The 12,332-nt window shown below is 52.1% G+C and overlaps 1 protein-coding gene across 1 annotated transcript; it reads left to right on the top strand.

The window, feature by feature from the left end:
* The first annotated feature begins 551 nt into the window (after nucleotides 1–551).
* Nucleotides 552–6,620, top strand: MLN (motilin). The gene is made up of 5 exons (XM_004043839.4): nucleotides 552–668; nucleotides 2,492–2,608; nucleotides 5,887–5,989; nucleotides 6,223–6,353; nucleotides 6,549–6,620. Exons 1-5 carry the CDS (start codon nucleotides 552–554, stop codon nucleotides 6,618–6,620), a joined length of 540 nt encoding a protein of 179 aa, XP_004043887.3.
* Nucleotides 6,621–12,332: the final 5,712 nt, after the last annotated feature.

The following is a 12,332-nucleotide window of genomic DNA, read 5'->3' as shown; positions in this document are numbered from 1 at the left end:
TTTTTTCATCTGGCTCATCCTTTGCAATGGCAGAGGCTCTACAGACCCAGGGTCCTGGCCTGGCACTTCCAGGCAAAGCCCTGGTCATCTGGGCTTGGGTCCACCCCTTTTGTCATTCTAATAGGCACTGGGGCAGGGAGTTCTCTCTGGGTCTTGGGGCACAGTTTTGTTGATAATCTAGGCATTCCTTCTCTGAAAGATGAGGTCCCTCCTGCCTTATGAGTCCAGCTGACCCCAGAAGACCTCACCTGTAACAAAAGAGAAGAGTGGACAAGTGAAATGATTCCTCCCTGGTGTGTGGCAGGGAGCTGGATGGCCTTTCCCAGGAGCTTGGCCAGCTGCCACAGCTCTGGGGCAGAAAGGTGCTCAGAGCTCATCTGCTCAAGCTCTGATACCAGGCCCAAATCCAGACAGGCTGAGCTTTGGCTGAAGATCACACAGCTAGAGGTAGGGCATGGGCCAGAACTGAGGGCCCCTGCCTCGGACACAGCAGTCTGCCACTGTACCCCAAACTTAGTGACAAGAGCTCCTTGTCATTGTCCAGCTCCAAGATGGTATCCCGTAAGGCTGTGGCTGCTCTGCTGGTGGTGCATGCAGCTGCCATGCTGGCCTCCCAGACGGAAGCCTTCGTCCCCATCTTCACCTATGGCGAACTCCAGAGGATGCAGGTAAGAACCCCCTGCTGCCTGCCCTGCTAGCAAGGCTGAGGTCACTATGACCTATGCCGGTGATACCAAGGAAAGTGTAAAGGACCAAGACCCAAGATAACCCCAGTTCCAGCCGCCTCTCTGGCCACCTTCACGCCTTCACTGGCATCACTCAGATATGTCAGTGGCTCGTATGAGCAACATCTTTCCCACCCCTGCCTATCCTTTGGAGGAAATTTTAAATTAACAAGCCAATAAATATTTACCGAGCTGCTCTGTAGTACAAGAGGCCACCCTGGGCGATGAGCCCGAGCATGCAGAAGAATCTCAGCACCTCCCCATCTCCAGAGAGCAGGCTGGGGTGCCAAGACACGAACATATGAAAAATTAACTAACAGTTGAAGACAAAAGAGAGATGTCACAGGCAGGACATGATGAATTGCCCCATCAGTGGTGCTGATGCTAAGTGCTCAGGTTCAAGGAGGGAGAATCACAAGGGCTGGAGCGTGCTTGGAAGCCTGCAGGGAAAAGGTGGAACTCAGCTGGGGGCCTTGAGAGATCAAGAGCGAGGGACCAATGGGAGCCAGCGCCCAGAGGCGGGAAACAAGGCTGCGGTCCATGTAGCAGTGGCCAAAGCCTCCTCTTTAGGGCCCAGAAGAAAAAAAGGCAGGCCTCATGGAACTCAGGCAGTGGAGCCTAAGGAAAATGGAACTGCTGGCTCTGCCTCCCTGCTTCCTTTTACTTTAGACTTCAGGGGACGCTGAGTATCTATGCAGATGTTTGGTTCACTTTAACCTAAGGAGATGAAGAAAGGGACTTTCATGCTCCACCCTGTCTGAAACTGAGACTCCAATAGGGATGAATACATGAGTTAGTGCCCAGGGAGGTCTCGAGGCTCTGGGGCACAGCCTGTCTGCAACTGCCCACTTTATGTGGGGAGGTGTGTGGGGATCCACATTCCCAGTGAACAGGGCTCTTTTTAGAGGCAAGGCTGAATCCAGCTCCCCTTCTTCAAGCAGACATGGGAACTGGGTAGGTACTGCAGCAGGCCCCAACACACTTTCCTCCACGCCAGCACGCTCCCCACAGGATGACTGTTTGTTCTAGAATCACCACATCTCAGGGCAGGCCAACAGCAGAGTCCCAAGAGTGTCATTAGAGAAAGCAAAGGAATGAGGATCTCAGTGCTCAGGGACCTGGCCAGCAGCATGCCGGGCAAGACTGGGGGCTGGACAGGAACAGTCAAACCCAATGGAACATAAACTAGCAAAATAGCAAGCAAAGGACACTGCATTAATCTGCTCCATGGCTTTTCTCCTCATAATTGCCAGGCACCAGGATTTTTATGAAGAAGCTACAAACTCCCTCCTCCATAATTTATCTCTTGTCTTGCCTCTTATAAATCACCTCCCAGGGACTCTGAGTTCCCGGGCCACCCCATGGCACCCTCCCAGGCTAGGCTGTCTCGCTACCTTTTTTATAGGCTCTCTGCTAAGAAAGACACATTTTCACACTTAACATGCATGAAGGGCAGGCATTATTTTCAGCTTTTTAAGTTAATTAACAGTAACAATCTGGGTGCAATGTTTTAACTACAAAGGAATGGATTCCTCTTCAAGTTGACCTTGAAGAGCAAGGCCCTTGGTGGGCAACCTCAAGGGACATCCATGAGCCACTAGTTAGTATCTGAGATTCCTCGTGCAGGAGGTTCCTGGGGGAAAGGGTACTTTCAGTCTGTAGGGAGCTCAGGGCAGGTAGCTCCCTGCGCAGATGGAGACAGGCAAGGGGCCATCAGCGTGGGTTGAGGGAGGGCGGTTTTGTGCAATTTTCTGTTCTGTCCCTAGGAAAAGGAACGGAATAAAGGGCAAAAGAAATCCCTGAGTGTATGGCAGAGGTCTGGGGAGGAAGGTCCTGTAGACCCTGCGGAGCCCATCAAGGAAGAAGAAAACGAAATGATCAAGGTGAGCAGACAACTGGGACAAGGGAGAGAAACTCAGAGCAGGGCATGCATTCCCCTGCCTGGCCTGGAGGCAGAGCCCACAAGCCACAGTGAGCCTCAGAGTGTCCTAGGATATTGTAGTGAGCAAGACATCCAGGCAATGAGCTCCATCCTCGTAGGCAGAGACGGACTCCAGCAACGAGATAATTCAACCATTTCAGACACCACATAAGGAAGTAGGAGAGTGACTGAGTGGGGTTTGGGGGACTGCTTTGTCCCTGAGACGGGTCAGGGAAGGCCTCTTGGAGGAGGTGACATTTGATTTGAAACCTGAATGAAGGGAAGGAGCCACCTGTGCAAACAGCTGGAGCAAGGGCCTCCCAGGAGAAGGAACAGTGAGTGCAAAGACTGAGGAGCACCGGTGGGCGACAGGCCCTTGTGGCAGGGGTTAGTGGAGCGGGCGAGAGGTCAGCATGGCCAGCCCAGGCAGGGCCTGCATGCAGCGCCACTGGGGATTCAAAGCAGGGAAGCCACCAGAGCCCTCTTAGAGCTGGGGCAGCATGAGTGGAGGCAGGAGGCCAGGCAGGAGGCGCTACAGTCTTCAGGAAAGAGGTGGCGAGGGTGCCAATTCCTCCCCTCCCAGACAGAAACCCAGGAGCCAGCCACAGGCCTCAACACCCAGGGCCGATTGTTGGGGCTGGGGAGAACCTTGAGCTTGTCCTGTGAGCTCTTTTATTTCACAGACTCGTTTATTTGGGTGATCAATAAATGAGCCCCTACTAGGTCTGAGGCACTGTTCCAGGCACTGGGGACAGGGTAGTGAACACACAAAATCTCCGCCCTTGTGGAACTCACACTCCATAGGAAAGAATAAACAAGATCCTAGGACGACTGAAACAGACCACAAACAAGGTAAAGACAGGAAGCAAACTCAGCAGTGTGGCAGGCAATGACATGTGCTATGGAGGGAAACAGAGCCGCAAGGAGACGCGGTGGGTTATGGATCTCAGTGGGCGACAGCAGGTGTCCTAGGAGACGGTAGCAGCACAAAGACCAGAAGAGAGCAAGGCATGAACCACAAGGATTTCTGGGGGAAGAGCCTTCCAGGTGGAAGCAACAGCCAGTGCCAAGGTCCTGAAGCAGGAGAGGGCCTGGTGCATTCAGGAAGAGTGAGGAGGCCAGAGACACTGGTAGAGGGGTAGGGGCAGACTGTGGACTTCACAGGCCACTGGACTCTCCATTCATTCTGCTAAAGTGGAGCCCTTGGGGGTTTTGAGCAGAGGAGGGATGGGATCTGATTTACATTTTAAAGGGGTCTCTCCAGCTGCTGAGAACAGACTGAAGGGACCGGACAAAGGCAGAATTAGGGAGGCCGCTGAGGAGGCTGCTGTAGTCTAAGAGAGACAGAGAAAAAGAGAGAGAGAGAGTTCGGCCTCGGGCGGTCTTGGAGGAGGCAGGGCAAGGAGGTCGGATTTTTAAAATATTTTGGAGGTAGAAGCCCACAGGATTTGCTGAAAGAATGGATATAGGATGTAAAGAAAAAGTGAAAATTGACTTCAAGGGTTTGGGCCAGAACAACTGAAAGACGGATTTGCCACTCATGGAGACAGAGTAGCCTGTGGTTGGCTGCAGGATGGCAGGAGGAAGATCAGGGAGTCAGACTGGGCCTGAAAACCGAGATGCTCTTGGGCATCCAGGCAGAGACATTGCCCAGGCAGGTGGACACACAAGTTTGGAGTTCAGAAGAGAGGTGAGGGCTGGAGGCTCACATGTAGGAGTCATCCATGGTTAGAGGGAATTTCAAGCTAGGCCTGGGTGAGCCATTTGAGGGGACAGGTGTGGATGGAGAAGAAGAGGCCCAGACCTGAGTGTGGGTCGCTACCACATAAAGGGGCCTGAGGGGCGAGGAGACTGACATCCAGAGAGAGCAGGGGCCTTGTCACGGTCACACAGGAGTCAGGGCAGAACCCAGCTGGACTCCCACCTCCCACTGGACACATGCCAGTGATCTTTCCCGGTGCTGTTGGGCCCAGAAAACAACCTGGGTGCTGTTGCCGCACTTGGCACTCAGCGAGGTGGGGCCCCTTTCCCCCCACATCCACTCCGAACTCCCTGGGCTCCTGAGGAGGGAGCTGGGAGGGAATCCAGCAGCTGGTGAGCAGGGAGCACACTCAGAATCACCTCCTAAGTGCAGCTGAGTCGGAGTTTGAGGCACTAACTCCAAGGTTGCCCAGGGACATCGTATGTCCATGAAGCCTTCTTGAGGAGGCTTGGGTGGGGCACCTCTCACCTCTTTCCATCTCCTACAACCACAATATACAGAGCTGAGAGGGCCCTTTGGGATTGTCCAGTCCAGCCTCCTTGTGTTAAGTAAGGACCCTGCTGGAGGGTCTAGAGGGAGAGGCATAACCACAGCTGGGAACGGCACAGGCAGGACTGGACTGGGGCCCTTCAGATGCCCTTCAGGCACCCTGAGCCCCCAAGCGTCTAGGAGGCCCATTCCTGGAACCCAGGGAGCCCGGTGGGAGGCAGGGGAGCAGGTGCTGGGACTCCTCCAGGGCAACTCTCCCGAGAGGCCAGGAGTCTCCCAGTCTGCTGGCTAGTTTGTGCAGCAAGAGCATTGATCCAGGAAGCTCTGCGGGGGGCGACAGGGAGATCAATCAGCGCCCTAGGCTCTGCCTCAAGGCTGCAACTACCTCTTTGGTGGAGAGTCTCCAGACAACAAGAGGAAAGGTAGCCTGGTGGTCGTGGGCACAGACCCTGGAGCCAGGCCCCTTGGGTGTACCTTTTTCTTCCTCTGCTCCTTACCATCTGTGCGGCCTTGAGCAAGTTACTCAATCTCATTGTCCTCAGTTTCCTCATCTGCAAAATGGGAACACTAACCATCCCTACCCCAGAGAGCTATTGAGAGGTTAACATACATACAGCACTTAGAATAAGGGTAAAGCTTAGAATAAGGGTAAGACTCCACAATGTTGGCTATAATTGTTGAGGGGGGAGTGAATTCCCTCCCCATGAGAAAAGCCTGCTGGGGTTCCTGCTGACCCCACCCCTCCTGTCCCAGCTTCCCCGTTATGGAAGGTGTATTGATCCCCTCAGCAGGACTCAGTGACCTTCAGGATCCAGCCCTCTGGTTAGAATTAGGGGAAGGTGGCAGAATTCCCAGCCATCCCTAGAGGCTCTAGTGGGGTCTGCAGGGTGGTGTGGCTCCCAAGGGTCCCTCCTGCCACCTGTAGTGCACCCAGGGGTTAAGGGCCCTCTCCACCTCTCCCTCGTTGTTAACGCTGCCTTATTTCACAGCTGACTGCTCCTCTGGAAATTGGAATGAGGATGAACTCCAGACAGCTGGAAAAGTACCTGGCCGCCCTGGAAGGGCTGCTGAGTGAGATGCTTCCCCAGCACGGTACGGGGAGGGCGGGCATCTCTGTGGCTTGGCCGGCCTCCGCCCACCCTGGCGTTAATACTCCAGAGGCAGGGTTTCAGGGTGGCAATTTGTTTGGCTGCTTTGCACTTGAGAATGTGGAGCCGTCTTCTCCCTGGGCTATGCTGTGATACCTGCTGGTGGCTGCAGCAGTTCTCCAGGGAGGCGGGTCTCAGGCTGGGTTCCCAGCTACCCACCCCACTCCCCTGCTCCAGATATTTTCATTCCCTTCCACAACATCACCACAGGGCGGCTGCTCCGAAGGAAACCTTGGTGCGGCTTTCCCTTCCCCCATTCATTCTGCAGGTTAAAGTCCTTAGCCCCATTTGGCCTTGCCCAGTTCAAGGTCTGCCCGAGTTACCTGAGCAAAGCTACATCTCCTCTGACAAACAGCCACTAATTACTTCTCATAGTCCCCAGGAGGAGAGGAGAGACTCGAGGAAGTGCTGTTAGTGATGGAGAAACTGGGAGGTTAAATGACTTGCCCCAGGCTACAGACAGCTTGCAGGCTCCTTGCAAAACCTCCCACCTTCCCGCCCAGCCTGCCCTGGTGCCCCCTCCTCCCTCCGACCTGCAGGCAAGTTTTAGAGGGCAGTTTCGCAAGCAGACCTGATGATGGTACTGAGCGCAAACCTCTGCTTTTCTCCAGCAGCCAAGTGATGGCCACGCTGGGGAGAAGGTGGACAGATTTGGGAGGCCCCTCCCGCCCGAGTGAGGCCTTGGGAATTTACACAGCCTGCCAGCTGGGCTTGGAAGGAAAACACCCTTTCCAAAGCAAATTCCCCTCCAGCAAATAAAGCATGAAATATACAGAAATGACTCTTATTTAATATTTTAATTCCCAAAGGGCAAACTCAGGTCGCAAGAAAAAGGGGGGGAAAGTAAAGCTCAGAGAAAGTTGGCCATAAATGATGCTTACATTAGCATTGTGTGCCTTTTGTGAGGTCTAAGTTCAAATATTAACTCAGATCCAAATAAGTGGAAGAGTACCACTGGCCCTTCCATTATAGGTGAGGAAACTGATCATTTTTTGCCCACACACTGAGTCAGTGACAGAGTGAGGACTGGAATTCAGGTCTCCCGGGTCTCGGTCCATTTCTAGTTTACTGACTCACTCAAGGTCTAACGGGCCAGAGAATTTTAGGGCCTCTGCACTCAACCCCTTGCCCAGTAACTTCCAACCAGCCCTTTAACCTCAATGAGCCTGTGCAAAACCAAGGTGGTAATATCTGCCTCGAGATCTGGGATGGAGGCACAAGCAAAGAGCAAATTACTATTAGCACTTTGTGACTACCAACTCCAGCATCCGCAGCAAAATCACACAGCCAACCCACTTATTTCTGCCTTCTAAACAAAACTGGATGGGAAATTTCATTCTAATTTAATTTTACATTAATGAATGTTCATTTACTTATAAACTGGGGCCACACTGGAACTGCAGCTCCCTCCATCCATAGGTTACCAGCAATTAGACACAGTGTCCATTCTGCATTTCCACCCAGGCTTAGCCACAGAAAGTAGTTACCAGGACAAGAACTCCACTGCTGAACAAGGCACCCTCATTTGAGGTACTCTGAATTCTCCTGAGAAACACTCAAACCATCCACGGGCTCCCACCCCCGCCACGCTGAACATTCACACGCATTTCCAGCACATATACCGATGAGCCCCAGAGCAGGTGCAGGTTCCCGGGAAATGCTGCCAAGATGCCCGGTAATAGAGAGAGAGGGCTGCAGCAGAAGGGCATGTGGGGGGCAGCGGGGGAGACACAGAAATCTATAAAGCCTGCTGCTGGGAAGATCTGGATCCAAGGCTCCTCCTTGCCCTTCCAAGCTCCACCACGCCAGTTCACCCCATTTTCTGTAACACACTCCAAGAAGCAGAGAAACGAGATGCTCATTGTGGTCCCTTTCCCCGTAGAAAATGAATTTTGTGTCCTTCCCTCACCCTCTGCTGGAATCTGCCCCTGTAGGGAGACCGCCTTCCCCTATCACCAGAGGGGGTGCCCATTTCTGGGGGGGGGGTGCTCAGCACTGGCTGGAGAATTTTTCCCTGAGATTCTGGGTGTTGAAGAGCCTCTCACTGAAATAGACACCCACCATGGAGGGACATGGGGCCCCCAGGAGACTCTGCCCAGGAGGTCTGCACTGTTTAGGTGGGAATGGGTTCAGCAACTACAGCACTGGGGAAGGGAGAGGGTGCTGTCCGTTCTGCAGAAAAACCCCGTTCAAAGCTCAGCGCTGCCGCCCGGCAGCCCCAACCCTCACCCCGCGGCCTCTGATGTGCTTCTCAGTAATGAGCCGCAACAGGGACCCAGCTACCACCTACATCTGTATGCACAGTGCCCTGGCTGCTTGTTTAGACGTGTCGGCTCCTTTCTTCTCTCGTTTTCCTCCTCCTGCCACTGTTCGATTTCTCACAATCGGCTCAAATAATTCTTTTTTCACCAACAAGCTCCTCCAGTTTCCAGGACAGCCGACTTGATTGCTTATGGGATATCCACAGCTTTGGAAGAAATTAAAATTGGGAGGAGGTTGGGGAGGATTCTGTGAGCTGAGTGAAGAGAAAATGACTACGTTTTCACAAAACAGAAGAAAAGGAGACATGCTCCTGGTTAAAGCAATAGAATGAGTAGGACCAGAGACCAACCAGGATCAGAGACAGGGAGGGTAGCCAGAGTAACCAGGAGAGCAAAGATGCCATTCCTCTTCACACCTCACCCAGGCTTATCCAGCAACATCTGCAAGAATCTCTCCAGATATCTGGCAATTACAGAGAGGTACGGATTACCCCGTGTTCATCTGGAATGTACTTTACACTTAACAGGACTACAGGTCATTACAGTGCAACTTGAACCTAGCTTCACAAAATGGAGATGATGAGGTATTTTCTTGGTAACCACATCGGTGTGATTTTAGCATTACTGAGCTATGTGGATTTGCCATGAAACTGAATAGTTAAAAGCAAAGAGTAATTGCCTGGTATCTGTATGCTGTAATTTAGTGTAATCTAATCATGGACAAAGCCCAAAAGAAAATATTCTCAAAGCATTACATTTTTCTTCATACACAATTTGTTATTGACATTCGGTAATATATCCCATGCCTTTGAAGGAACTCTTACTCATGGATATCAAAGTGTGAGAGCAGTCAAAAGAGTGAGAGATTTGTTTAATTTTCAACAGATTATGAAATACCATTCTGGCATTTCTCTGTGACTCCATTTTCCCCCTTAGCTGATGCACCCTCAGACCTAGAGAGAGGAAGAGTGCCCTCCTCTTCCATAAGGCACTGAGATGAAGCAGTGAGAAGCCGGGTGTTCCTGGGTCATTCCAGTCAAAATCTGAGCCCCAAATGGCCCCCACTTTTCAACCACAATCTCCCGGTGCCCTGCCCCCACTGTAATGCCACCTATGATGTAGTTTGAAGGAAGCCCTGAATAGCTGAGGCAATACATGAGGCCCTCCATGAGGTGGATCAAGGACGAGTCCGTGGTCCCTGAGTATCTTTGAGGACCTGATAAATGTGTGCAGGGCTTTTTGCAGGAGGACGAGGAGAATGGAACCCACTAAAAGATTTATGGCTGTGATTATTATAAGGCTCTGCCAAGACAGAGAGAGGTCAGCGGGATGGAAGGGAGTATGGCAGCCCCCAGGGAATCCAGAGCGTGCTCCGAGCAGCCCTTCACCTCTGCTAAATGTGTGGATGTGGTTACTAAGTAGATTTAGATATTGGAGCTTGTTTTTCCTCTTTGGCCTTTAATACATCAGGAAGACTGACCACAGCCTGGCTGCTGCTCACCTTAAAAAAAAAAAAAACCCACAGCAAAGTGATGAGAAAGGAGGGCATGCAGAGCAGCCTCTGACTTTGCAATATTGCCCTTTTCTTTACAATAAGCCTTCCTGCCATGGACAGGCCCAGCAGGAGAGCCAGGCTGAAGGCACAGAAAGGCTGGCTGCCAGAAGCCCTGGCGGGTTTCGTGGGTAGCTCCCGAAGGGGCAGCAGTATCAAAGAAGAGCTGAGGTCGAGCCCTTCCAAGTGGAGGGGAGCATGTGGATGGTTGTGTGGAGGAAAGCAAAAAGCAACATGCCAACTTCACTAAACCAAAGAGGGGCTATAAATCTGGGCAGGAACGTGACTGGAGCTGGGAATTCAGGATGAAATGGAAAGGCCCAAAAACTGGGAGGAATGCCTGACTAACTTGTGAGGTTCCTTCTCAGAGGGGGTGGGGAAGGGGAGCATTGATCAGCAAATTCACAGTTAAGTGGTCACTGGGTGCCCCTTGGTGCACACCCAAACGCCTGCCTGTAAGATCCTGCAAGACAAGGCCATCGACAGCCAGAAGCCATCATGGAGGTAGAAGGGCTGACCATGGGTGGCCAAAGGCCACAACTCCAAGCACAGTGGGTTCTACACCACAGGGAAGACAACAGGGTTCTGGGGGAGGGGCTGTGGGCCACTTGACCCTAGGTGTGTGGAGCAGCAGCAGTGTCCCCAAACACAAGGAAGCTGACAAAGCCCACATTGCGTGCCACCACTGGGGGTGGCTCCAGTTCAGTCCATATTTTTAAATCGCCCTGAGATCCATTCTGATAAAACAGACCAAAACTCTGTGAAATGCTGTAACGATAACTTTGTTTAAGCATTAGTTTCAAGCCCTCTTAGAATACATGGGGCCAGTACTGATGCCGAAAGGCTCATTCTTTATATATTGAACCGCACAGCTGCAAGGAGTTGCACAAATGTTACCAACTCATTTGTCATGCAAACAGTGTTTCAGAAAGAAATAAAATACTATTATGTGGTATATGTGTTAGGCAATCACTATATCAAATTCATGGCATTCCGTGCAAACACAGGCAGGGAAAAGGAAAACAACACTTGGTGAGAGAAATCACACCACATGGGAGCAGCTAAGTCAGGGGAGATGGGGAGGCTAACAGTGGAAGCTGACCAAGCCGAGGCTGTCATTTTCCCAGCAATTGTGGCCAGTGTTGAATACCCCTGAGGTGGAGCAAGTGGCAGGAATGCAAAACCCAGACAGAGGAGCATAGCATTGCCCAGGGTGTCAGGGAGGGGAGGGAATAAAGTGGGGAATGGGCAAGGGGGCTGTTGGGACAGATACGGGGCAGTTCCAGGGAGGAGGGGCCTGGGGGAAGGGGAGAATGGAATGGCAGGGGTAGAAATGGATGGAACCTATTGGGCCGGCAATAAATGTTTGGGAATGGGAGTTGAGGGATGTGGAAGAAGATTATAAACTGGTTCTATTTCCAGTTGCCACATTCCCTTGCTTCCCTTAGGGGTTTCCTGCTAAGAGCCTTCATGTAACCAAATCACCTGCCCTGTGGGAGGCTCTACACAGCACTGACACTGCAAAGATGTGGGTTAAGTATAAACACGCATGAACGTGTGCCAGGCACTGTCCCAAGCACCTTAGCCAAACTACCTCTTCTAATCCTCACAGCAACTCTATTGAGGTTTACTGGCAAATAGGCTAACAATGTTAATTGAATATGATCACACATCTAATAGTTGTGAGTAGGGATTTGAAATCGAACTGTCTGGCTCCAAAGCCCACAACCTAAACCACCAGTGAGGCTGCAAGACGGTGTATCTCTGGAGTCTTCTCTCTCCCATGTCTCCTTGTAAAAATCCCATTACGCAGACACAGGCCCTCCGCAGAGAAGCCTCAACTGCCCACTCGAACCCAAGGGCATTTTGCTCCTCCGCCTCCACCATGGAAGCTGCGTCTCCTCCAGGCTGGCGCTCCTTGGGGGCCAGTGTCTGTCCTAAGGCAGGGATCGCACCTACTTGGTGCTCAGTGTCGCCCAGTTAACAAGCCCGAAGTCGGGACAGGGTCTTGGAGCATGCCTGGAGTGTACTCTACGGCCCAAATAAAACCGGATCACACATCAGTCCCCAAGCCCAGAGAGGCAAATCATCCTGTCTCTCCATTCGTGGCAGTGGCTTCGTTCACCATTAACCAATTCATCTATTAAATCAACGCTGACTTTACTGAACGCTTACCACCTGCCAGAGGCAGAGCTAGGGTTGGAGGACTCAGAGATTAATACTGCTTGATCTAACAAACAAAGGGAAGTGGGAGAGCGGAGAGAGAGAAAAACAAAACAAAACAAAACAAAAAATTTAATCCCCCTTGGACCTTCCCACCATGGCGGCTCTAAGAGCCACGTCAGACCGCCTCATCATGGCCGACCAAAGGCCAAGTGCAGACCTTCCCAACATGGCGACCGACCTTCCCATCATGGCGCGTGGCCCCGCCCGCTCCGCCGCGCCTGCGGGAGGGAGCAGTTCCGGGTGCGGTG

The sequence above is a fragment of the Gorilla gorilla genome, chromosome 5, assembly GCF_029281585.2.
Source record: "Gorilla gorilla gorilla isolate KB3781 chromosome 5, NHGRI_mGorGor1-v2.1_pri, whole genome shotgun sequence".
In the NCBI taxonomy this organism is placed as follows: domain Eukaryota; kingdom Metazoa; phylum Chordata; class Mammalia; order Primates; family Hominidae; genus Gorilla; species Gorilla gorilla.
Note: the sequence above shows the minus strand (reverse complement) of the source record. Positions and strands in the feature narration are given on the sequence as shown.